This window comes from Bombus pascuorum, chromosome 13 (assembly GCF_905332965.1).
Source record: "Bombus pascuorum chromosome 13, iyBomPasc1.1, whole genome shotgun sequence".
NCBI classification, from domain to species: domain Eukaryota; kingdom Metazoa; phylum Arthropoda; class Insecta; order Hymenoptera; family Apidae; genus Bombus; species Bombus pascuorum.
In genome coordinates, this window is record NC_083500.1 from 12143055 (window position 1) to 12169141 (window position 26087).

General features: G+C 45.6%; 4 protein-coding genes across 6 annotated transcripts in view; 1 reads left to right on the forward strand and 3 right to left on the reverse strand.

The window, feature by feature from the left end:
- LOC132913214 (uncharacterized protein DDB_G0283697) overlaps positions 1–26087 on the reverse strand; it is a 320416-nt gene that overhangs the window by 8907 nt on the left and 285422 nt on the right. The window contains exons 2-3 of one of the 3 annotated variants that reach the window (XM_060971344.1): positions 9300–9338; positions 1180–1226 (exon numbers count right to left, since the gene is read on the reverse strand). In XM_060971344.1, the coding sequence (XP_060827327.1) occupies positions 1180–1216 (37 nt within the window). In that variant the 5' untranslated portion in view covers positions 1217–1226; positions 9300–9338. Of the gene's footprint in view, positions 1–1179; positions 1227–9299; positions 9664–26087 lie in introns of those variants that run through there. The other 2 variants (XM_060971345.1, XM_060971343.1) reach the window with 2 other exon arrangements.
- On the reverse strand, positions 12093–15939 carry LOC132913243 (U-scoloptoxin(01)-Cw1a-like). The gene is made up of 5 exons (XM_060971414.1): positions 14968–15939; positions 14722–14793; positions 12796–12918; positions 12615–12716; positions 12093–12539 (listed from the first exon to the last, which is right to left on the reverse strand). Exons 2-5 carry the CDS (start codon positions 14791–14793, stop codon positions 12462–12464), a joined length of 375 nt encoding a protein of 124 aa, XP_060827397.1. The 5' UTR covers positions 14968–15939; the 3' UTR covers positions 12093–12461.
- LOC132913234 (uncharacterized) lies at positions 17270–24144 on the forward strand. Its single transcript, XM_060971401.1, has 5 exons — positions 17270–18634; positions 21018–21215; positions 21291–21512; positions 21803–21949; positions 22245–24144. Exons 2-5 carry the CDS (start codon positions 21093–21095, stop codon positions 22761–22763), a joined length of 1011 nt encoding a protein of 336 aa, XP_060827384.1. The 5' UTR covers positions 17270–18634; positions 21018–21092; the 3' UTR covers positions 22764–24144.
- LOC132913240 (uncharacterized) lies at positions 24126–25418 on the reverse strand. The gene is made up of 3 exons (XM_060971409.1): positions 25033–25418; positions 24724–24927; positions 24126–24658 (listed from the first exon to the last, which is right to left on the reverse strand). The coding sequence occupies exons 1-3, from the start codon at positions 25135–25137 to the stop codon at positions 24443–24445; spliced, it is 525 nt and encodes a 174-aa protein (XP_060827392.1). The 5' UTR covers positions 25138–25418; the 3' UTR covers positions 24126–24442.

Sequence of the window (26087 nt, forward strand, 5' to 3'; positions counted from 1 at the left end):
CTAAACAAATTGCTTCGTTCCGATTCTATCGTATCGCCAGCTAACGATTGTCTTTTCGATTCCCGCTCGAATGGGAATGCCACGGCATTCTCGTTAAAAAAGGGCGTCGTCGCCATACTAATTTCTTTCGCTCATTTCCCATCCAATCGCACAATTTAATTATCACGTTAACGAAATAAAGTTTCTTATAAAAGTTTGAGGATAAGATAGGAGAATCGAAGCAAGAAGTTAATCGGAACTTTTGCACGATCACGCGCGATACGTCGATGATGGAACCGATTATTCGAAAGATCGGCGACGTAAACTCGTTTGAGAATGGTAAACGTTCGTGCAAAACTATGGCTGAAAATTTGTGCGATGTCGAGGAATCGAGACGCGAGTGTAGGGTACACCGTATCGTTCGGTAGCTTTCAAACAAGTTTTCGAAGGCCTCGGCTGGCTGTCGCTCGATACGAGAAACGAACAGTCGTCGAACAAGTGAAAATGTCAGAAACCGCGTTAAGTGTACACGTGATCGTTTAACAATGTCCCGTTGGACGACTGCTTTTAAGTTCGTCGGCTAGCGACGAAAGCTGCTTGCTCGAAATTTTGTAATACGTTCGTCTCGTTTTTCCGATGCCTCGATCGATAGAGAATTTCGGAGCTCGTCGGTTCGCATTGCACGTCGCAATAGGACAAAGGAAGCGGACTCGTTGATATGCACAACAGGTTTGTCTTTTCCTTTGTGGATTCTTTCTGTGAAGTTCTTTCGCGCGTCACACGTACGCGGTTTATCTGTGTCGTGAATACGAAACGTAGCATCTTCTTTTTCAAAATAAATTGACAGATTCGATCGTCCTACCGTATCAAACTCTACGAAGCGAACTCGATTCCTACCGAAGGATGAATATACGTAGGTGGGATGCCGGTGTGAACGAACTTCGAATAACATCGATGCTAAACTCTCGAATGGAAGGTCGACCGCTGTCTTCGGCATTCCTCTCCGGATATGGAGAGTCCAAAAATACTAAGCTCTGTCACATCGCAATAATCGCCAACTATGCTTTTACTTCCATCGAAATACGATCGATAATTTAAATCATCGCGGAGATATTGAAAGATCGTGCGCGATACGTTTTAAGTGGCACAGGGCGATCGCTGTGTTTGGCAGCGAGTCTTAGAAACGTATGTTTTACTTACCATACAGAGCGAGCAGAAGCCACCTTTTCTCCCGCATGTTGGCGCTACTGTAACAGGCAGAAATATTTCTAATTAATTCGATGCGAGAATTTCGTAAGAGCGTTTCGGCATTGACGCAATATCGTAGCTACGATCGTATTAAAAATCGACATGGAGGTGGACGTGGATTGCCAAAGCTCGATGTCGAGTTGTATAAAGCATAATCGAGACGTAGTTCTGGCGTCGACCGTAGACCGGTGCAGGCACTTGAGCATATGGGAACGGTTAGGAACTTTCTCTGTGCTGTCACCACTGCTAACCATATAATGCAAGGATAATGTAGGTGTTATATAAATGCACGATCACGTAATACCGGGTGTGACTTTGTCGTCATTGCTGCGCATGCTACTTCTGTTAATTACTAAAACAAAGAGAACTTCGCTCTTAGGATACCCGGTATATCTCCTTCTTCGCTTCACGGATGAAACTTTTTCGAAACACCTAGTCGGCCTTCTATGAGCAAATAGCGAAGAGAATTGGCACGGATGGCGACGATTTTACAGAAATATATTTCGATAAATCCAGCGGACGATATTCGAAGGTTCAGTTTTTTGATGTATTCCGAGCAGATTCTCTCAATTTCGAAACGGAAACTGGTGAAAGTAGTTTGGAGATAAGATTGGCTTTCGTGTTAGGTTTTGACTACGTAATTCGGTATCTTTTACCTTTCCCCGATTAAAGAGACGATTTACAATATACATCTTCCGTCTTTGAAATAAATTATGTCGTATCTACATTCGCAAGGATTAACATTCGACCGCGCTTAATTCGTCCTCGTCGATTTTTGCTCTTCCGACTATAGAAATTTCTGGTTAGGGTTAACGGATCGAAAACTGTAACGCAAGGCATTGAAAGTTAAGTTTACGGATCTCTCTGTTTAGTATTGGATTCGATGATCGAAATTTTCTAGTCTTGTCTCGGTTTTGGATAAAAAATGTAGAGCATTCGGCTTAATCGCGGCATATTTTCGAATTAATTAAGCGCTCTATCGCGCTCCAGTTCGCAGACGGATCGTTATCGTTTGTGTAAAAGCGGCAGGAAAAAGCAGAAGGATGGCTGCGTTCCTCTCGGAGATAGAGAATCGCCGCGTTGTTCGGTTACACAAGTTTCGTTGTTGCTTTCTTTGCTCGTGTCACAACGAACTGTTGTGCGAGTTCTCAGGCCTGCTGGGAAATTTAGTCGCGTTGTTCGTCTCGTTCGGGAGAAGCCACGATTACGCGATCGTGTTCCTACGGTATTTCTAAAATGGCTAGAAAATCAAGACGAAACGAATCCTCTCGCCGTTCGACTCGCTTGCAGAATCACGTAGATACTTTGAAACGCCCTGCGGCTATTCCAGGATAATGCAAATACGTCTCCTCCAACGGACAAACCGAGGATTCCTCTTTATCGAGTTGTGCGCGGAACGCGACACTCGTAACGTTACCTTACGGTGAATTACGTTATGTTACAACACACGTAACGGTCATCCCGCGACCGCTAAAGGTCACCGGAAGTTATGGCTAGCACGACCAGTTGCCCGACCCACTTGATTTCTTAAATACCTTACGATAGTCAGTGCTTTCGAATTATCCTCCGAGGCGTTCTCCGGAAATGAAATTCTAAGCGAATCTCGTTCTTAAAGCTCGAACAATTCCGTCGTACATGGAAAATTCGTAAAAATTCTACTGGCAGGGATATATTTTTCATTCTATGTGCAGGAGCAATTATTATCGTACGTATTTAGAACGTGGTTGCCACCGTTGTTTCTTCCCTTAAGACATTCGCGATTTTTCAGATAAACCATCGACACAAGGCGTGGTTAGAAAACCCGATAGCCTTCAAAAGTCGTACAGGTTGGTGCAACAAGCTTTCATTTCCTCGTGCTTGGAGCAGCTGCTATCGACGTTGCGTTATCCTACATTGTTACGAAAAGGTTGTACGTTGGACAGTGGCAATAACGACGAAGCGACGAAGGAAAACAGTCACCGAATGACTGTGTTCCGCGTCCATTCGTACGAGTTTCCGCATTTTTTCCAACATTTATCCCGCGTCAGGTGCTTTGGCAACTCGAGCGTTTCTCTCGATCGTGCGCTCTCAATTGTAAAAACAATTACTTAAAAGCAGAACGTGAGAATTGACTTCTCTCTAGTTTCGTTTCGTTGTTCCTGTCGTTATACATATATATCGCAATCGTACACGGAGTAAACGTAGCTCACGTTCACCGGAAACTCGAATCACGGATCATTGTGCAGTGGAAAAAGCCGTTAGAAGTCAGCCAGACGCTTATCGATACGCTGCAAATAGATTCAGCTCGTCGCGATCGAACGTTCCATGGAAAGGTTTTTCGCGGTGAGGTCATACGCTTTCTCGTCGATTTTCCCGTAATCGGCACTTGGATTATCGTTGAGTAACCTTATCGATCTGAGCGCGCACTCGATTCGAGATCGCGCTCGGTCGTCTAACGCAACCGATCGGGCGAGGTCAAGGCACAGAGCAATTAAGTTCGATCCTGAAAAAGGAAGGTAACGCGATATTTTCCCAGTCGTTAGATCAGGGATATGGGATGCGATGCAGGCGAATTGAAACGAAGGAACAGGCGCGTTTCACACGACCGCTAGCTGCCACTTTTATCCGCGTTTCATGTTCATTGGACTACGGATTAGTGCGTCGTGGGTAGAAAGTGTCCCGTCGAGACGAGTACCGGTATAATGTACATTCCATATAGACGCGCACGCCGCGTCTTCTCCAACGCCGTAACTCGTTAGACACTTGTTGCATTCGCGGTGCACAGCACATAATTACGTACAGTAGATAGAGAGGACTGTGGTCAGACTCGGCGCGATATCAGGCACAGACTCCGTCTCGTTCTTCTCGTTCGTCGCTTTCAATTAAAATCACGGTTTACAGTTATTGGTAGACGCGATCGTAGGATAACGAGGCAGACCACGAACGTGGGTTTCTTTCGGATCGTTAATAATCCTCCGCGTCGTTTAGGAAAAGGATTGCTATTTCGTATGTAGAAAGTGTTGGATTGTGCAGGCGAACGAGTATGCCACTGGCGTCGATACTTGCCCGAGGAATATGGAACGAGAGTATATCGCGATCGCTTTTATTCACCTGGTAGCTGGAACAGCTGTTGTCGTAACAGAGAGGAATTAGGATAACGCGGATCTACCTTGAAAACCTAGGCCTTGAAAGCATGAAAATATATTTCAACGTATCCTACTCACTCACAGAGACATGGAAATCGTTGCTGCGAAGGTGCGCTTTAATGCTGACTGGTTTTTCGTGTCAAGGTGCCAGAATTATCCGGATTGGTCGCGTGCGAGTAAAGCTGACAAAAGCTGATACGCGACACGCCTGCTTTACGCCATAAGACAACGAGCATTCGATCGAACGAGAGGAGGAAACAGCTGCCTCGACTACGAAAAATTGCGCTTGTTAGAGTTTCAAAGACCCTAGCGTCCGTTTGTAATCGAACGTCCTCGTACGGGTCCTTCTTCCAGAAAGTTACAGTTCTCCATTCTTCGATAATTATATAATTGTATCGTACTTATTAATTACAATTCTCGGTAACGCTTTCTTCTCGTACAAATACCAGTCTGGAGTATCGTTCGGCAAATATAATCGATCTCGCGTTCGCTAAAAGCGGTCAACTTACGTAACACGGTATCCATTCATCGGTGGTAATCGTTGACTAAGGAGCGCGTTTATCATCGTCGCGGTGATCTCTGAATTCGCGAGTTTTCCGGTCGAGTTCGTTCAACCAGGAATCGAGAACGCGAAGTTTAATTTTTAATTGACAAAATCGTAACGTTTCGTGGAACGACGATCCGTGAGAGGCGGCGACTACGTTGCTCTTGCCGCGGAGAGAACCGGCTTTGGGATAAACGATTTCACTCTCCACCGTGAATAAAATTTATTCGACCGTAAACCGCTATTTGCCACGTTTTATCGACACATTGTGTAAGCCTGCCGCGACAAATAAACCGGCGTTACAGCCCCAGAACGCTAACGGTGCGAGGCTTCTGCTCGCAAAGTTGTACCGCTTTTTTCTTGGTTCGGCGTTAGTTGGACGGTAAAAGGCAAAAACGAGCCACAAGTTAGCGAAATTAACGATATTAATGATAAGGAAAGTGGTAATAAAAAAAGACGTACGCTTTCCATTTGTCTTCGCGGCCCGCAGCCATATTACGCTTATCGGCGGTCGTTCCACGATCCAGAATCCGATTTCGCCATCGTTTCGGAGAAAATTTTGTAACTGGGAGTCGACGTGATTCCGAAACCGCAGGAAAGTGATTGCACGGAAAGAAACAGTGCCGGAATCGGAAATTGGACTTGTCTTCTCATCCTCCTCTTTCTCCTACGAATTTCTTTCTCGCGAGAGAAAGAGACTCGCGTATATAATTAGCGCAATTAGCGTGTCGTGAAGCCGTCACGCCTCTTTTCTAGTCTTTTTCAGCCACGGCAACGATAGCGCGCTGAGAGAGCATAACGAGCCCGATACTGAATCATACAACAGGCGTTTTACGATTGCTTCCTACCGTTTCTTAAATTATACCCGCGTCTAGAAATTACACCGCCATCGAACGGTACGAGATCACAGAAGAGCGTGCGATTAATTAGTCGAATTATTATGAAAAGCCAGGTATAGAAAGGACGAATGCTACTAAAGAAACTAGAACCAATACTTGCAATACAATTTACTTAATTCGCCGCTTTATCCTTGTAGCCTTTTTCCAGAAAGTTGCACGATCGTCTCTGCTTGAATGGAAATTTCACGATCACCGGCTTGTGGTCTGTCTCTCAGTTTCACAGCCGCTGTTCGCGTTACTACTCTAAAGTATCGTTCACGAAGACAGATCGTGTATATCGAATCGATCGGTGCAGATCGCGCGGGCATCATCGAAAGTAGATATCGCGCAATATTCGCGCGTGCCTCGTAGAACAGTCTGACACACTTTGTTTCGTTTCGAAAGCGACGGTCAAATTTCGCCTTATCCCGAGGCGAGAAATAGCAGCCAAAATCGTCTTTCCCTCGTCTCTGTTCCCGATACTCGATAGACGACTTAGCTCTCCCTTCTCTACAGTCGTTAAGAGTTTTGCGTTAGAATTGCCGAGAACATTTTCGAAATCGAGAGGAAACATCGACTCACCAAAGAATAAAAAATAGTTGCAAAAATCCAGCAGAATCTCGAGACCACCGCCGAGTACTCTTTATAATACTACTTATTATTAATAGCACGTTATAGGATACGGGCGACGACGGTTCTCGTTAGCCGTACTCGTGATATTCATTTTCGAGAGAATTCTTTGCAAACGGAGTCGTCGACCAGTCCGTTGCGATCGACGCTTTTAAAAGATATCGCGCCTGATGAAACTTTCGTCTCTGTCCAATTACGCGTGCATACGTGAAAAATGTTTCGCACCACGTGTACACGAAAGTCGTCGTGTTCAACGTTTTACGTTTGTGATTCTGCTTGGAACCTGATCGGGACGCGGTGTACTTTGGGGAAAGAATTGGCTCGATTTTCGTGGCAAATCGACCCGGCCATTAAGCCTATTCCGGCTGTTCGATTACGACCAAGTAGCTCGTTTATTTTTCCGACAGCGTATAGCGGGAGAAAGCAGACCGCGGCTGGACGACGCGCGTTCTCGTGTCGTAACGCGGCGTTCGTTCGAGCTCGCGCGCTCTCGATATTGTTTATCGAAAAAGACTCGGTAAAATATCGGTCGACGTGTCAAGCGTAAGCTCGCGAAAGCGCTCGTTGATTACGCAACGGCCGGCCACAGTCGTCGGCGGTTTATGCGCGATCGAGCTGCGATTTCAAACCTATAATTATTGAAACGAGCCTATTTCTTAGTTTCAGAGGGAAGCAAGCGTTCATTCTCCACGCTACTTTCCTCGCTTTCCTTGCATCCGCTCGATCCTGTCAGATTCTCAGAGCTTTCACGTTTTCCTCCTTTACGAACAGTTTCTCCGTATCTCGATATACATTTATGCAAGTTGCTTCGTTCGACATCTCACCGACCGATCGACGACGAATAAGATCACAGAGCGGCGTAGTTTCCGGCCGCGAAACGCTTCCAGACGTTTAAGTTTCCGCGGAGACTCGAAACAGCGATTTCGTGGTGTGGCGAGTAATTAGGCCGGCTAGGCGTGTCGTGAGTCTAACGGGCTCCTCGCGAAATAAATTCACTTTCAAGCGTGTGTAGAATCGGCCACGGAATCCGCCGATCGAAAGTGAATGTGGACGCGTTAGAATGCAATGAGGAGGAAGGAGAGAACGAAAGGGAGACACCGAAGGAAAGAGAAAGAGAGAGAGAGAGAGAGAGAGCGGTTGGTCGAGGCACTGTCGAGGTTACGGAAAACCACGGGATTAATCGACAAAGTAGCCGATCCGCCGTGAACGGCGGTTCGTTCATTTCCATAGACCGTTGAAAAAAATCGCAGCTAGAATTAGCCGGCGTGTAACTCGATTAACGATTAAAATTACGCCCGCTTGTTTATCGCCGCGATGTTGTAAGACGCGTAACTCGCGGAGAACGTTACGCTACACGCCATATTCTGGTGCAGAATGGAAGTGTACTAATGTTGTACTTCACGATATATGTAATTCGAACGAATCAGACAGAAAATGGAGCTGATCGCGAGTCAGAGCGTTCGAATTTCCCAAGCAATCTCGGCCGGACACTCCATTATCCTCGACTTCCTTTCCTTCGATGGATTGAAATCGCGGAAATGTATAAACGAAAGAGCGTGGAAATATTCCACTTCCTAGAGATCAACGAGAACTCCTTCTACAATATATATATATATAAAAAAAAAAAAAAAAAATACATACTTCAGTCGTAGTTATGGCGATACGTGCGTACATTCGCGTGCGTGTGTTCTCAACACGTGTACCGAGCCTGAATATATTTCCTCGAACGAAACCAGTACGTACGCCCGTTAATGCACTGATCCTCGAGCAGAATAGAAATCCGCGATTTCATTCGAAGCTTATTCGGAACGCACGAAAACACGGAAAAAAATAAATATGAAAATACAGACTGAAAAACGCTGGAAACAAAGATACGACCGACTCGAAGCAAACGCATCGGCGGTGTTTTTTTCTCCTTTCACCTTATTAAACAACCTCGAGGGAGATGGTGAGCGTAGGAGTCGCGTTCTTTTTTCCACGAAAGAAAAAAAGGAATGGAAAGTCGGGCGGACGGTAAATTCGACGATAGAACCAGTTCGCTTTCGTTGTCATCCGAAGATGTAAAAACGTTTCGGCGAAAGAGGGAGAGGATGGGATGGTCAGCGAAAGTCCTGGCGCCTTTATTTTACTCCTGAAGCTCTCGCGCGCTGCCCGATCGTCCTTTCACGATTTCAAACGAACCGTATCGTTTGTCTCGATTTGATCGATCGACCGTGCTTCTCTCGCTGTCTCTCGTAAGACGTCGTGAAACATCGAATCGATGGATGCCGGGGATCGCGAAACCAACGAAAGACTATTTTCACGCCAAAGCGCCGCACGGTTTTCTCTCCTTACGAAAATTTGACCAGGGTATTGCGTGGCCGATCTTTTCTTTCGACTATATCGGGCAAAGAGTTGGTTCAAGCAGTTTCTTTAGCCGCGAGGTACGGTTCAAGTCGTCTGGAACGCTCACGTGGACGGATTGTCGCAAGAAAATGCCGACATTCTGGCCGCGGGCAGAAGCCGACGACTCGTACCGTTTGAATAAAACACCGTGATTACCGCTGCTTAAGTAATCCGGATCTAATTTGCCTAGCTCGTCTGGATTCGGTGGAGGAAAGAAGCCAACGTTCGCGAGTACGAACAGCGAAGCAATTGCCACTACTTTCGCCACGTTAATCTCGTAAACTCTCCTATTCTAACAGCGAGAATAATCCGATAAAAACCTCGATTTCCATCTAAAGGTATTTCCACTGTAGCTGTCTTTTCTTCGAACGACCAATCTGTTTGCCCGGAATAATCGATCGCTCTTATTCAAACTCTTGCGGATTATTCGATCGAGAAACTTGCTGTTTCTAGAAAGCGTGCCACGTTCTTAAAGATAGAAGCTGCTTCGGACAAAAGAAATGCACAGACCTGTCTCTCGGCTCCGTCGATTATTCCTTAATCCCTCATGAAAGCACCGTGCTCACATCGAGGCGCACTCCAAGTATACTTGTCACACCTGTACACCGCGCGACTACTTCTTTGCCAGCGAACGATCTCGAGAAAGCACTGTGTTCGGGAGGGCACGCTCGGCAACTCGAAACCGCTCTGAACGGGGGTGGATCGATGCTCGAATTTTCGACAGGAATCACCCGGAGAAACACAGCGTTTGTCGGTTGAGGGTAAGACCGCGTCCGGTCCGGCCAGAAGACTGCGCGATGGAAGTGGAAAAGTCAGCAGCAGGAGCGTTGTGCTCCGGCCAGCGTCGTCTGGTCGAGCTTTCTACGACGGAGGATAAGGTCGAAGAGAGAGAGAGAGGGGGGGCTGGACGTACATAGGCGCCTTGGCTGGCCTCGCATTGGCGTAGCTCTGTCAAAAAACGGTCCCCACCGAGCGAAAGGTTCGCGAGGAGCACCTGCGTCGCCACCTGATAGTCAGCGTCAACACAACTCGAACAGAACCGATGCTATTTACCGTCGAACCTTTCAAACTTGACTCTTGAGCGACGCGTTAGAAGGCCATCCGTTTCTATGGACAACGCATCTTGCTTTTACCGCACAGTCTGTTTTTTACTTTTCCTCCTCTTCTTTGGAGCGCGCCCAAACAAAGGACCAAGGTATATCTCGAGCGGAGTTGCAAAGGTCTCGTGGCGCCTTCAGGGGATTCCGACTCGCGCATCCCTCTGATCTTTCGTAAATAACCTGAGCCAACTACGCAGCAAACTCCTCGTAATTGTAATTTTTTCGAAAGATCGAAGGAACGGAGTGAAAGTGGAACGTCGTCTCCGCCGACGAAGGACACGGAGGAGGACAAAATCGTGGAACCGGCGGCGAGTACATCGCGCCTCTAGAATTCTATTAATCGATAACGATCGCTTTCTCGGCCGACGAAAACGCGCCTAACTCTTTGGAAATAGGGAGTTTGGTTTCCTGCGAGGCTCGCACTACGATCCTTTCGCAATCGAACGCCGTTAGACGCGAAAAAGCGATCTAGCCGACTGGCTTTTCGATAAATCACCTTCAGGGTCAGGCATCGAGCGAATAGAGCTATAGCTACTCGAAGAAAGTATTCTAACCTGCTTCCACTCCTTCGACTAGTCCTTTCTAACTTTAAGGGAATACCAGTGCAATTGACGCGTGTACGTGCCGACCATTTTTGGATTCGTTCGAAGAAGAAATCCGAGATGAGAAGTCTGTTAACCTTCGATGAAAACTGCGATGACCATCTAGCTGCGACTTATTCTTGATTCAGCTTCGTTGACAGGATCGTAAAACAGGATCGTATCACGATAATTGGAACTCCCCCGTGTCCATGAGATGGATCGTTTCATCAAAGTTCACTGCTTTCTCTAAGGACGACAACTCCTTTCTTTTTCGAGATTCAAGGCCTCGATCTCCCTTGTCTCACGTTCTTTTCCTCGAGATAAGGTCGCGTCATTTCGTCGGCCATTTTATAGTCGATCGGTTCGTAAAACTCGACGAACATTTACATTATCGGCCACAAGTGTCGGGACACGTGTCGGTATTTACAAATCCAATGCCATTCTTTATTCATATTTTCTAGTTACGTCGCTGTAAATCTATCGTACCGTCATATATAATATAAAGGCTATAGAGAGTACTTGCGTGTCATCGTATTTGCGATGTTTGAACGTTTGACAGAAATATAAGGGTATGTATAAATAGTTTTCACAGCTAGCGTATCGCGAGTCGGTATCCTGATACTCGTTGCCTGCTAATAGAACAGTTCGTTCGATCCAGATCCATATCGTAGATACAACGAATACCGATGATCTTGATCGCTGTCCGAAGCATGACTTGCCACGACACGCCTGTTGATCTTTGAAAGGGGATCGTCAAGAATTTGAGGACGAGACGTCGGGTACGTCCGTGATATTTGCGCTCGCGATTCGCTCGAGGAGGAACGTCTCGATGCGTGTTTTTTACGCGCGCGGAATTTTAACTCGCTCGCCGCTCGAAAGTTTCATGCAAATTCCTCGTAATCCTGCGCGACGCTTCGTTCTTTTAGAGATGTCACGGCATCATCCCGATGTCGGACGGTATCGTAATTACGCGCAACGCGGTGGCTACGATACGATCGATGTATTTTTCCTTTGATTCGTGTGGTCAACGGAAGATAATCGTAATAACGGCGTTCGATGATGACTTTGGCCTTGACACTCTAAAAACTTGTTCGACAGGAGGAAGTTAGGAGGGTTTCGTAAGTGATCGCGTCAAATTTCTATTCGTTTACGTAACGTCCGAGGCATCGATTGAAATTCCTCGTGGTAATTACACGTTGTTGGATCGGAAGAAAAACGAGCCGGCGCGGCGAGGCTTCCGCGCGATTTGGTCGAAGAATTGATCGACATTTCTTTCTAATCGATCTCGAAAGATACGCAAGCGGAAAAGGAGGGGGAAAAGACTCGCGACGCAGCGCGCATGTAAAACGTAAACGGAAAAGCGTAGCGCGAATGGGCAGCGTTTGACAGGAAAAAGGTAGGGAAGGAGCCGGTCGTTCGCGTCGATCACTCGCTCGCTTTCTATTGTTCGATCATGCCAAGAAATTGTTCGATGCGATTTCGAGTTTTGCGATGCACGATCGCGCATTCTTCCCTCCTCACCCCGGGATTGTTCTCTCTTAACACAGTTTTACGATAAAAAGTATGGCCGGTACGATTAAAGCACGACCAAGGCACGGTCACGTTCAACACGTAGCAAAAAGTTAATGCATCTGTTGTTCTTTATTGAAGAATCGAATCTGTTATAAGGCGGTTAAAACTATTCGGATGGTTTGTGGGAAGATACAGAGATTTTTCATTGTTCTATGGAAGTGATCAGCACCTGCGATGAAACTCTACCTAGCTAAAAGTTCGATCAGCCTGTAGCGATCGATCGTCGTCGTGTGATTTAGCGTCTGAGAATATTACAGCGTTCTGTTCACTCGTTTCTCTGCCGGCAAGCTAGGAACTCACAACTCGTCGGACGAATCTCGCTTCTATTGAAATACTCTCTTGTCTCGAAGAAACTGTACACAGAAATATACTCTTTGTTAACACGCGTTTAAATGTTCACAGATTTTACAATCAGAGCGTTAGATCTTGTTCCCGTTCACATCTCTGTACAGGTCGTCGTTGATACCGTACAATCTCGGCGAATCGTTGCAATCAACCTACGATAAAGAAAAAGTTTTAAGCAGACCTCGAACAGAAATGACAAAGATCGAAGTAGACGGAGAACGCAGTACCTTGAACCACCAATCGCAGACACGGGCCGATTGGCTGAAAACTGTGCCGTTTGGACAGAGGAAGCTGAACTGACGCCCATTTGGCAAACACCAATGCCAGACCTAATAAAAAATTGCAAAATCGTGTTGTTCATCCTTCTGTGTTTCGATCAGATGGCACGAGTTAACGGCGTAAACTTGCCTGACATCTAGCTTCAGGATCGGCGTAGTAACCAGGTAACTTGCCCCCGCAGGTAAACGTAAGGCCGAAAGGTACCGAGTCGTAGATCGGATAATCCACGCCAGGTGTATAGCCGTCTACTTGCTGAAACGTCAGCGGAGATTGGTAGCCGAGATGTTTGAAACTGTCGCATCTTAATTAACGTTAATCGTACGGAGACACGCATACGTTGCAAGCCTGTTGCAACTCATAACGCGATGACGAAGATTTCAGGGAGCATGCGTACAACGTATACGTGGAATATGAATATGTAGGATAATCGAATTACGGCTTACGTATTTCAATTCAAATAAGTTGCGCGAAATTACATCTTGATTTCTCTTGGAACAAAGACAATTAGCCGAGAAGGCGCAACTATGAAAAGCGTTATTTACATTGCAATTCCCTTGGCACTGTGACGAAACATCACCGACAGCTTTCATCATCTATCATTGCTCACAATGGAATGTGGACCGAACGAGGATGCACGCTATAAGTTGCGCTTCCTCTCGTAGCGCAATTGTTATGCACGATGCATCGAGCGCCTGTTAGGTCATTAACAAAAATTTCTATCCGACTGTTGGATCGCGCAACGAAGATAAAATGCGAAAGGGGTTAAGGAAAAGGCATAGGGTTAATGATCCAAGCAGCCTTTAAACAACATTTAAATCGCGGCGGATCGCAGGCGAATCTCGTTGCGCGATCTTTTTCGCAATTGGCTATCGGTCAAAATGAGAAGAAAAAAAGAGGCTGTTGCGACATAACGTCGGATCGAGCCAGTCCAGTGCGTGTACGTGCCGATGTTTGACCGGAAGTCAGGTTACATTGTTCCCCGCAAGCGGATGCGCATCTCCGTGCCTTTGTACTCGATCTCCCGTCCACTACCACGCGCGCAACCGCAAGACACTGCCTCCACCCTTTCGACGTGACGGGTGATTTCGACGCCTGGCAAGAATGCACGCCCGTAATCCATGGCGCGGTTACCGCCAGCGAAACTAGGGTAGGTCAGGGTTTTGCTCGACGATCATCGAACCTTCCCTCGCGAGAAAAAACGTAACCGTTAAATTCGTCTCGCTGGATACGCAACGAGGTGTTCAAAAATCCTCTGTAACCTGGTAACGTCGTACGAAACGGACGATCGTAAAATTTTAAAGACGATTTGACCGAAAAAACTGGACGTGGAAGAATTCAGCGTTACATAATGGCATAATGGCTGGATGGTTTCTTCGACGGATGAAGAAAGAATTTCTGGAATCGCGTACCGTGAATGTTAACGCGATAACGATCGACGGATTAATTAATCATTTTCAGTTTTCTGGCTGGTGGCTCGGCGGCATTGAAAATTCGGTCCCCTTGCGTTTCGATCCGCGTTCACGGCCATCGTTTCCGGTGAAAATGAATATGCTCGCGGCTCGGTAGTCGCACGATCGCCCATCGATAAACGCGCGAATAAAAGTGCCGTCGATGAACACGCGTAGATTCGCGCTCGAATCACACGGTTTCGTAATTCCGGAATCCCGGATGGTTTTGCCAGGACCCATCTCTGGCATTGCGCAATCTTGTTCGAACGTAACGGACCTGAAAGACGTGGAAATTTTAACGCACGTTTCTGAACCACTTTGTCCAAGGAAGCGCGCGAGAAAACGCGCTCGCGCAACACGACTTAATTAATGAATTACTTCATGCCGCCACTTGGCGAAGATGACGCGAAAAGATACCGTCCTCCCTCTGTCATTGTTGCACGTGAGAAAGTACGGTGAATATAATAATTTCGCACTTTAATTCAGCGCCGCTTTCGTAAAGGTATTGCGTGCACGATACTCCCTGCTGAATATACGTATATTATATGCGGTTCGAACTCCGAATCGGACGGTTTTAGAGGGAAACGCGGCGAATCGTGTCACTTACCGCCATCGCTTGGTACAGCAAAACAGCGCCGAATAGGAGCAGCGCGCACAAAACTTGGTACCGCGAAATCATCTAAAAAATCGGATGAAATCGTCGATTAGTAAATTTGAAATAATCAGATGGAGGATCGATTAATTTCATCCAAGTTCTACTCAAATTCAAATATTCTTCTCGATCTTATGTTTTTAGAACACTGGGGATCGAAGCTTTCCAAGTTGTTGGAAGCGGAAGGAAATAAAATCTTACCGTTTCGTAAAAGATCCAATCACCTTAATCCGCAGTGTCCTTCCACGTGGTGTTCATTTATCTTAGGATGAGTTTCGATTTCGGATCTTGGCACAATGCACTCACCGGTCCCGATCCGCTGGACCTCTGCTTGCAAGTTCGGTCTCCACGGTGTTACGGGCAAAGTTTCTTTCTCGAAGGATGCTACCACGAAGTGGTGGTATATATATGGCTTTAGAGATCGAGCAGAAACAAGGGGGGGTTCTTGAGAGCCCCTCTTTTCCGGGGCTCCCACACCGGACGAACGGAGAAAGAGAAGATCCCAAGGAGGTAGGGGAGGGATTCGTTTCTACGATGCCGCAGATTCTTCTCTTACGCAATCCCTCTCGTGTTCTTACACCCGTGAAAACAGTCGTAAAGATCGTACTCGAGTCAGGGTTGCAACTTCTTTTTCGCGTTTCAGGCATATCTTTCGACGTCTTCGTCAAAAGGGGTTGAAAAGGAATAGGTAAGAACGCCGGTCGATCAACGATCTTTCGTTCATCAGCTACGAGAGCACGATCGATCCACCATTGTCGTTATTTTTGTACCTCGAACACAAAGTGGACGTTGCTCCACGTTTACGCAACGTCTGTGCTTCTACAACCGTGAAAACGATCTTGTTACAAGGACCAGGGGAAGAACCTGCCGGTTCCATCGAAATTTCGTTATGTTACTCCCAGGTAGTTTTCTCGCGGAATGTTTTCCTCTACCATATCCGATACTTTTCACCGATTCGCTGGGATTGTATAATATTAATTTCATTGTATGCGTTTTCGCATTTTCGCGGGGAAGATGCTCTAGATTATTTCACCGATCCCATCGATCTGATAGCTAGGTTTTTTGTTTTCGTGGGATTCTCTGCAGAATGGAAAATCCTCGTCACGTGTACCAGTGCCGAAATCGCTCGGTCTTATCTCGCACTGTGTATCCAAGGTTTAACCACGCTGCGCTCCTCCTTTGTATCGCATCCGAAGAAGTTTGTTTTTTAAGCTCTTAAGAAATTTGTTGATTCGAACGACGACAGAACACGATTGGGTCGAGAACGACTTAGACGGAAACTTGCAGGCTAATATCCGCGACCGACCATCCTGCGACTTATCGAATCGGAGTATCCGGCCAAGTTATTTATCATATCGATTTTCCGTTTTTTCTCAACATCCTTTGATAAGACTAGATACAAAAATTCTTTCATTTTTTCTGCCACGAAGAAAGATTTCCAAATAAAATTGAAAGTACGCGTTCGTTGCCATTTATCAAGCGCAGGAGGTTGCCATCAAGTAAGAAACAAAAAAAAAAAAAAAGGAAAAATATATATATCTTTCAAGGAAATAGGAAGCTCCAAAGTACTTCCTTTCTTCCGATCGAGATACCTCGAGGTACGACGTAACTAAACAGGCGGAAAATAGAAATCTCGCACGATCAAATCGTTCATTTGCATGCCGCAGTCTGTTCCATCCTCTTCTCAGTAGCCCCTTAATTTTCGAGGCGCGTTCAGTGCCAATTAGCGGCTCATAATTGCTGACCGCGAACATTTCGAGATTGACATGCAAATTCCATGGTATTAGATAGCTGATTTTAGCCACGGTTCGCATACTTTACCTTCGAATCAAGTAACAAAATACTGCGTCGTTTTCAAATATATCCTGCAGCGATTTATCAAACGTTCGTGTAGTTTACAAAGTAAAACGGTTGCCACGGCTAATGCTAAGACGCCACTTGTGTAACGATCGTGTATTTTAGACGTGGAAGAAGAATGGACAAGAAGAAGGAAGACAAGAGGAGGATAGTTGTCGTTTTGAATTAAATTATTCTTAATTATATATCACGCCGATTACAAAATCCGTGTAACGTTCGTGGGAAGGTCCGCTCGGCTGTTTTACGATTGAAAATAGCAGGCAATCGTATCTCGAGGGAACCGCCAAGCGTTGACGAAGAAGAAAACTTTTGTTTTCCTCTCTTGTTAAGAAACCTGTTATTAAGAATATCGTAGTCGCGTTAAAAAATCCCTTGGTGACTGCCTAATACAAGACTGGTTCGATCGATGCTTCAAACGCGTTATCGTGCAACGTATCTCAACGTTGCTGTTTCCAATGGTGTGCAGCGTAAAAGCGCAGGTGTTATTGCGGTAAGAATGGACGAGACCGTGTGTTGTTCTTTTTTTTTTTTCAGAAACAGGCAATCAAAAGGGGACCATTTGTTTTAATGGACACTTTCGTCAGACGGTTACTCTATATTCCGAATTTTCACACGCTCGGCAATGTTCAGTCGCTATAAGCCTTCGTAATGTCGTAACGAGTTGACTTCCGAGCATCTTTCCTGTCGCCGTACAAAAGCGACATGAAAGTTTTTCTCACGTTTCTACCACTGTGTCGACCGATTAAATATTTAATTACGATATCACAGGATTAATTACTAACCAAGATATGGGGTGGAGTATCATCAAGCTGGTCGTATTAGCAATCCGATCGTTCTGTTTTCCATCACCCGTTTCGAGGTGGTGACAAACACGTAATTGCATGCAACGACGATCGGTCGATTCTCGACGCGTTTTCGAATCTATCGTTAGAAATCCTTATCGATTTAGTTACGCGTTCGCCGATTGTCTAATTATTTTAATTGATATCTCGATTTTTATCCGCATCTTGGTACCTGTGCATGTGCGCACAATCGAAGCTTCACTATCTTTTTTTACGTAACACTCTGTTGGTAACGTATGGATTTTATTGTACCCAGAGTTACGTAAGCGATATAACATCAATTATAACGAATGCTAGGAAGCGTCTTTCGACTTGCTTCGCTAGCAACGCAAGCTACATGTTCGCCAATTTCTTCGCTTTTATCATCGATATCTGTGCTTACGATATCACTGACACGTAACATCGTTGCTGTATGTTTTACAATTCATTCCGGTTGTGCTTGAACGAGACTGGTCGTGGCTGTGCCACATTCGGTAGCGCGACACCTGTTCGTCAGCAAATTAATAGTTACTCGAATCTCATTGTGAAACGAAGAAACGTAGTAACGGAGAAATGCGAACGTTCACAGCGACGAGCGCGAATTCTTTAATTCGACGAAACAAAGACTGTCGCGATTAGAAATAAAACTGTTATTTTCTTCTATCTTCGTTCGAACAAATAGTCCGTTTCTGTCTTATTCGTGACTGTTGGCGCGCGAAGATAGAATTGCTGTTATCTCGCTTACTTGAGATTTATCAAAAGTTTGGTGATAACAATAGACGCGTATATACGTAAGTGTGCGTGGTGGCATCGTGCTCGTGCTGGCGACTCGTCGCGTGTTTTATCAGTCGACGCGAGTCGGAGCGAGCTGCGGTGTCCCAGATTTTCAGTCGTACGTATACGCGACGGTGCATAGCACGCAGCCGGTTGTCGATCGTTCGCCGATCCTAGATCGGTCCATCCTTAGAACGGTTTCGCGGTTGAACGGGCGCGGATCGATCGATCGGTAGCTGCGTCTACGGTTACGCTTCCGGATACTCGGAATCGACAGAGTGGTCCGGCCACAGTCGCATTCGTATCGAGATCGCGCTTGCGCTTCGGAAACGCTCATCTTCCGAGCAAGAGTCGATAATTTGGTGAACGTGTGTCTTTCAGTGATGTGGATCGTCGAACGAGTGGCAACCGCCGAGGTAAATAACAGCAAGTAATTCATCGAATTATTATTTATTACGCGTATACGTTTTATCCGTGCGGCGATGCAAGCTGCATCGTCGAGACGGTTCCTTCGTAATCGTTGGATGACACTGGTCGTTACGTCTTATCTCTTTATGAACGTTTAGTTCGTGTCTTGCGTTTCACGGAGACATCCTCTTCAGAGAAACGATCGCGTATCGAGGATCGTAAGATTTCGTTATCCTCTTTATATATAGTGGGTATTTATCAACGATAAAGACGGTGATAGGATCTTTGGAGAAATAAAAATCGCGCTTGAATTTTTCTCCTATATTTCTTCTTTTCTGGTTACGATAGTTGCCGATCTACTTATCTTCTCCTTCCGCATTTTTGCCGAAGAAAAAGAGTGGTATCGTAGAATGGCGAGACCGTGGGAAAACGTGGGAGGGAACGGCGATGAGTTACGATGTATCGTTTCGTTTCGTTCGGATCGATAACGAGAGATCCGTTGGCTCACTATCGTCCGTAATATCGGTTAATTGGGAGATAGGTGGCGCGTTAAAAGCGTAATTAAAATAAAGCAACATTGTCGCGACTAAAAAGAGTAAATACAGCCAAGTGTATGGTTTAAATTCCAACAGCGCGAGACGCGCGCCGTTGCAGTCCGTTCGTGACACGGGTATAATAGCTTCCGGTCAGACACTCGTCCACCGACGTTTCCGGTATCGTTGTTATCCTCTCGTGAACTCGAAGCGAGAAGGGAACTCCTCTCCTTCCCTATTTCCCGCGTCGAGCAACGGCGTTCCGTCAAATGTCTTTTACGATCGTGTACGTTTCGACGTCGGTGTTGAAGAATTTATTTACTTGCTCGTGGAATTGATAAAGTCCGATATCTCGATGCGTAACGGAAATCTTGGAAAACCGTAATAACGATCAGTGACTATCTGCAGCTTCGTTTCATTCTCGAACGATACCGTTACTATTAATACTTTGCTTCTTCCTTCTCTTTGCATAGATATCTTCGAATCGTATAATAAATCTTTGCGCCTTTATCGAATATTCTGTAGGCTGTCGCAAGAACCAGTTTCTTTACATTAGCGTCAGCCTACACACGCAGTTTAGAACACCCGGTACATGGACACGCGCGTTAACAGTTCTAGCGTTGTACGCGGGTGTAATTGGACGACAGGTGTAGAGGCGCGAGCAACATACAAGGTGCCCAAAAATAAATTTGTCCACCTTTTGTCGCGCCATACGCGGTCTTATGGTATTCTCGACTCGAGTCGGTTAAACTCTGTCGCGTATCGCTCTTTATTTGCTCGTACGAGTTTCCTTTCTTCTATTCTATTTATGGAAAGTTCGTTATCGGGTTTCGCGAAAGAGAGAGGAATGTAGCCGGAGTAAAATTTCACGAACGGCTCTCCGACTCGACCTTGGTTCTTGAATTTCTGCGCTCTCGTCCCCGGGAGCGCGGAAACCAGTGCACGTTTTCGAAACGGTAACTGCACACACGGATTCGCGTCGACGCAACGCGGCGTAAGCTCGAACAACAGTATGCCCACACCTGACCAACGGACGGAATACATCAACGAATCCCTTTTCACTTGACTATCGGTCACCTGACACGTTTCCTGCCTGCTCAAAGCCAAGCCCCCCGTACACATTTAGGATTCTCGATAGCATCGTGTTTTATGTGCACCGGCGCATCCGTTTCGTTCGATTAAATCTGTGACCGGGGACAATGACTGGTTTTGTATAAAATAGAGCAGGTGAAACGACTCTTTGTACCTCGAGTATCCTAAGCGACGTGGCACGAAACGTTTTCCAAACTTGGACAGAGTTTGGCCTGACTTCTATATTTGCGAGCGAAACGATCGAGAGCTGGCCGCACGGAAAGAGAGCGAAAGCAACGATCGAGCTGCAGCGCAAGGTGCAACACGTGCTGCGCGACAGCTGTTTTCCGGTTTAAGCCGAGACGTTAAGCACGTTTTTAATTTCGCGGCTGAACGCATTTCGGGATACAACGATGACGATAATAACGTCTACGAGGGGTCGGTCGGTTCTCCCTTCTGCTCGTTAGGTCGCTGCAAACTGCTCGAGTGCTTCGCTTACCCGGCTCTCCATACGTCCTATATGTAAAAGTTACGCTTTGCACTTTGTTTGGCATAACGAGATGGTCTTGTTACGATTACGGGCAACGACGACCAGCGTTAATTCGGATGTTCGGAAACCATATCGATCGGCTTCGAAAATTGGGAAGTAGAAAAAAAAGCGTGTCGTTTATTTGCGGTAAAAGCTAACCTTGCGAGTAAATTGTTCATTTTTCGAGAATTTGCATCCAAACGAGAGAGGCTCGATATTTCCTATTGTTTCCGCTAATTGTATTACGTGTGATTAAAGGATCACGGTGACACGAAGAGGGCCGATTTGGAGCAAGTGAAAAAATTCTGAGGACAGACAGGATCGAGAACCGCTATGGAGGACGAGGACTTTGGTTTCACGAAGAGGTCTGACGGTGTGCTGAAAAATGTTAACAACGAGTTAAACGATTCTAAAGATGCGACGAAAAACGACGAGGGTAGCTGTTTGGAGAAGAAGGTCGGATAAACACGTTTAAGAGATCGATAAAGGCTCGGGGCAAAGAATGACCAAAAATTTCGTTAAATTTGTCAGACGGGGGAAACGGTTAGCGGGCATAGATCAGTGATGACAGCGCCGTTATTCGGGGCGACCGAGACCGGAAACGCCGTCCCTCAGCGGCCAGCGACCGCCTCTTCATCCTCTCCGGCTTCCTCAGTCGTTTCCAACCCGCCGAACATACCGAACGTGGTCGAGTATCACCTGAAAGTGAAGCCCGGACAAACACAGAGAATCTGTCGACTCGATAACAGTACCGTGAGTACGCCACGTTTAAAACTTCCTTCTCGACGAACCTCTTGTCCGATTTATCTCGTTTCTTTCTTCTTTTTCTTTTTTTCTTTTTTTTTTTTTTTTTTTTTGAGAGTCACGAGGTGACAGAAAACGTTGCTTCATAATTTACCTTGTAAATTGCGTACAACTTAATTAACTGTTGGTCCCGTTTCACATATATCTTGCTTCAACAGGACGACCGTTCTTTTAAACGACAAAAAGACGTCGAGATATTTCGTAACGCTTGTGTATTAACGTCGTATTTCTCAATACAGAAAAGTCAAGAGTTGAACGATATGAAGAAGGACAAAAGTCTCGCTTCTTCCACCGACAGAAAGAAGGACCTCGTATCAAAATTGTCTCGTCTATCCATCGATAACAATGTCTTCGAGGGTTCGACGGATCTTCCTCAGGTGTTCCAGGTATGTTTCACGATGTTTTCCTCGCACCTCGCCTTATACCTCTATCGAACTCTCTTCGGTTATTTGGACAAAGCGTAAATTCACATACCCACCAGTGGGTAACACCTCGCATCTCCTCGACTCGTTAGCTAATTAAATTATAACGTTATTGCCTTCTTAATGTAAGTTTACGGGCCTTAAAACTCTCGCTTATACCGTTCGTTACGTTACGTTAGAGGTCCAAGGTCTTGGTAAAGGTTTCGTTGTTACCTGAATAGGGCCGCACGTGGGAGACTAAAAGGGGGACCCTTTTCAGGTGAAATATCTGGGCTCTCATGATGCCAGGGGCCTCTGGGGCATCAAGCACACGAGGGGTCCCGTCGATAATATGGTTGCTGCCGCGAAGGCCTTACCGACCAACACCATGCTCCCTCTGACCAAACTGGTCGTCTCTCAAGAAGGCGTTGCCCTGCTGCCTATCGAGAAAAGGAAACAAGACTCCAACTTCGCCAGGATATACGCCATCGAAACGATCTCGTACGGTGTTCAGGATCTCGTCTACACGCGTGTCTTCTCCATGATCGTTATACGCGAAACGGAGAATTTCAGGAGAGTTTCGCCGTTCGAATGCCACGCTTTCGTTTGCGAATCGAAACATCACGCGAGGCAGCTCACCTGCGCTTTAGCCACCGCTTTCGACATTTATTCGAGAACCGTGAAGGCGCAGAACCAAATGGCCGAGATGGCAAGCAAGAACGCGAAGAAAAGGTTCGCCATCGATCTTAGAAGTCCCGAGGAGATCGAAGCCGATTTAGCCGTGGATTCTGAGGCTTAAATTAGCTTCCTCTTCTTGATGAAATTTTTACCTTCTCCACTTTGCTAGACCGCTACGGCGAATTGACGAGAACTAGTGTCATGCAGGAGTGTAGGACATCTGCTCGGTGGACGACACAGGGTACACATTGTCGAAAATATTTAATATATGTAGGTCGCGTTATATCGATAGATTCACGGGGGCAATCGGAAAGAAGGCGATTCCTCGGCGAAAGAATCGATCGGAGATGTAGAATAAAACTTGTTCGTAATTGCGGCGCCTCATTTTCGTGAGTAAAACGTAGAATATCGAAAGAAACGGTTTTTCGTCTATATTTTCGACTCGTTTTTACGCGAGCAACGATCGTTGGTTGCTCCACAATTTCGGAATCTTCCTATACAAGTCCAGTTAAGAAAAACGTTTATACGCTATACGAATAAAAGATCAGTGGCTTAATCTTCTTCCAAGAAGTTTCTTAAAGATGCAAACGTTTTATACCGTCGTTTGGTTTTGGTTTAAAGAGCGCTTATATCTGTAAGTGAATTATTTACGTGTTAAATATTATTTTTTTACTATCGTTATACATATTATGTTCGTGTAATCGTACTAGGAGGCCAGTGGCTATCAGGTATAGATCAGGTCAGAGGTGTACATACGTTGATTTTGATTATCTTTCCTTCGACTGAAATGTACTTGAATCAGAGTTGCGATACGCGCTTTAGGTTTCTCCTGACAAATGTGAAAATGTGTGTGGGCACGAAAGTTGACGTAATTATCGTCGTTTATTATTTTATCGGAATTTATGAACGGAGGAATAGGCACCGCCTATCCACGATATAATGGCTAGTTATCCAAAGATACAAAATAGAAAAAGAGCCGAAGATTTACCGATTCGTTTCGGTGACTTTTGCCATCTCGCGTCATATTACCTGAATTTTAAACAAAAAGAGATTGGATTTTTCTCTAGCCGCTTTGCACGTGTGCGTGTGTGTTTTTAGTTTCTTTTATTTTTTCCGTAATTTCGTTAATGTACAGTAACCGCGTCGAGTACTAATTCTTCTATATTATGTAATTTATTTCCGACTTATTTTAAGCCACGAGACCAATATCGAAACATATCAATCGTTGTAAATAAATGTTTAACGAAAGCGTCGTCGTTAACGTTTTTTAGCTTCGTAATGATTACGTAATAATTTCGACGTAATAATTTTATTTAGCCATTAAGTTAATCTTTGCTTTTCGTTGATTATTACCGCACCGTAGTAGTTTGTGTTTCTTTCTAGGCTTGGGACATTTGTGTAACTCCTTTCCGCGCGTGATTGCTTAATTATAAATATGAAAATAGCAGTATTAGTTACATGTACGACTACTATATGCAATAAATTTGTCGCAGACGCTTCAACTCCTTTATTTTAATATTTTTCTAATTTTAGGCTTTCACGAATTTACGATATTACTCCAACACGTTCCTGTATACTAAAGTTACACGCTATCTCTAGGTAATATTTAATATCATATTTTTATCATAATTTAAATACACAATACGCATATACTTAAATACTAAATAAGATTGTATTTCATTCGTATTTCAGACAAGCAAACATAGTTGGTTGATCTTGCGTTTTCGACAGTCCACGAATTTCGTTTCTTCTACGACACACACGACACAGCCCATTCTTCGCGAACGTTGTCTCAAAAAATCACTGTTTTCGCGACGGCTTCTTTCTGTTCAAGATTCTCGACGTCCTGGTCTCCGGTCTTTTCGATATCGCTTCCACGTCCGATTCTTTCGTGGCGTGCTCCATGTCGCTCTCCTCTTCCTCCACTTCCTTGCCAATCGCCTCGTTCAAATTGTAAAACTTCTCGGACTCTTCGCAGGGTATCGAGTTTTCCGTTTTCGTGCAAACGAACGTTGCCTAACGAGACGAACAATCGGTTTGTTGGTAAGCTGCAGGAAGAAACGATTCGAATAATTACTCACCTGATTAAACACGGTCTCCGCGGGACAGATGAAGCTCCATCTGATCGATCCCCTAGCCTGCGGCATGCAAACGTGGAAAACTTGGCAATCGTTATCCATATCGGCGTAATATCCATAAATTCTGTCTTGACAGGAGAAGTTGTCCACGATATTGTCCCGAATCAGCGTCGCATTGTCCGGAAGTTCCAAGCCGCCAGTCTTGTTCTGAAATTTAACGCGCGTTCGAAGAAAAGATTAATAAATTTATCTATTACAAGACGTACGTTCTTCGACAACAGCGGTGTAACGTTTTCTTTTTACAGAACAAACCTTAAACTCCGGAGCGGGTCTCCTAGATTTGGGTTGCTGCGGCAAACCCGAAACAATGGCGAAGATGACAGCAAGCGATACGATTAAACAAGTTGGTCGGATCATAATGAATGAAACGTTTCTCGCTTTCTTCTAGATTACTGGATGGAAGGCGTATCGGGCTTTGTCTTGCATGTATCGAGAATCCTGAGAAGACTGGTGATCCGATCCGTAGAAGGGTGTTATATAGTGACTTGCGTGTAAGGATCTTGAATATTGTATGAATGGCCAATTCTCGGTAGGCAGAAATTAGTAAGTTTATCACGTTTGGTCTGCCAATGACCATCCAGACGTCCACATCATCCTCGAAGGCCCGATGCAAATTTCCCCGTTGATGTGCCGAGTGATACGATACCCGTGCAACCACGACGAATTCCTTCGGTCAGCTTCGCGTAATATTCATCGTTGGATCGAAAATTCGTCGTGACATCCATTCAGCGATTCGATCCCTCGAACCTTGCGGCCACGGTGAAGATCAGAATGATATTCCTGTGGAGGAGCGAGCGAGATCGTTCTTCTGGCGAGTCGAACAAACGGTCATTGATATGCCCTTTGGGGACGAGAGGGGAGAAGCTTTTCCTTTCCCCGTCGTAGGAAGGATATTCTTGCGAAGAGAGACCGGGTGCGGAGAATTCTCTATGAATATCCCGAAGACGTACCCACTCGAAGGACGGATGTAAATGCGGTGGAATGTGAAAATAGTCGCCGCTAAGCGAGATCGAATTTCGTTAGCTGATTAAGAAAAAGTTGGACGTAGCCAGTCCGCGAAGAAATTCTATAAATGAACGGCGGAAGGATATTTCAGCGTCTCTTCTCACGAATTTCGATGATTTCGATGCGACACGGTGGTCTGGTTGGCCGCAGTCCAATCAGAGCTCCGAAAAGAGGTTCTAGACGTCGAAAACCGAGGGCAAGTGGAACCGGGCCTCGTCTTTCGTTAAAGGTCACACGGAGACCAGCGATTCTTCGGTACGTGAATACTTAAGTTTCCACGGGGGTCCCACCGGTTACGAAAC

Coding starts and splice junctions, on each gene's coding strand:
- LOC132913243 (XM_060971414.1), bottom strand. CDS start 14,793: ATGATTTCGCGGTACCAAGTTTTGTGCGCGCTGCTCCTATTCGGCGCT. Junction 12,919..14,721: donor TGCTGTACCAAGCGATGGCG/GTAAGTGACACG, acceptor CTGACGTTTCAG/CAAGTAGACGGCTATACACC. Junction 12,717..12,795: donor ATCCTGAAGCTAGATGTCAG/GCAAGTTTACGC, acceptor ATTTTTTATTAG/GTCTGGCATTGGTGTTTGCC.
- LOC132913234 (XM_060971401.1), top strand. CDS start 21,093: ATGGAGGACGAGGACTTTGGTTTCACGAAGAGGTCTGACGGTGTGCTG. Junction 21,216..21,290: donor GTAGCTGTTTGGAGAAGAAG/GTCGGATAAACA, acceptor TAAATTTGTCAG/ACGGGGGAAACGGTTAGCGG. Junction 21,513..21,802: donor GTCGACTCGATAACAGTACC/GTGAGTACGCCA, acceptor TTCTCAATACAG/AAAAGTCAAGAGTTGAACGA.
- LOC132913240 (XM_060971409.1), bottom strand. CDS start 25,137: ATGATCCGACCAACTTGTTTAATCGTATCGCTTGCTGTCATCTTCGCC. Junction 24,928..25,032: donor GACCCGCTCCGGAGTTTAAG/GTTTGTTCTGTA, acceptor GTTAAATTTCAG/AACAAGACTGGCGGCTTGGA. Junction 24,659..24,723: donor CGGAGACCGTGTTTAATCAG/GTGAGTAATTAT, acceptor TCGTCTCGTTAG/GCAACGTTCGTTTGCACGAA.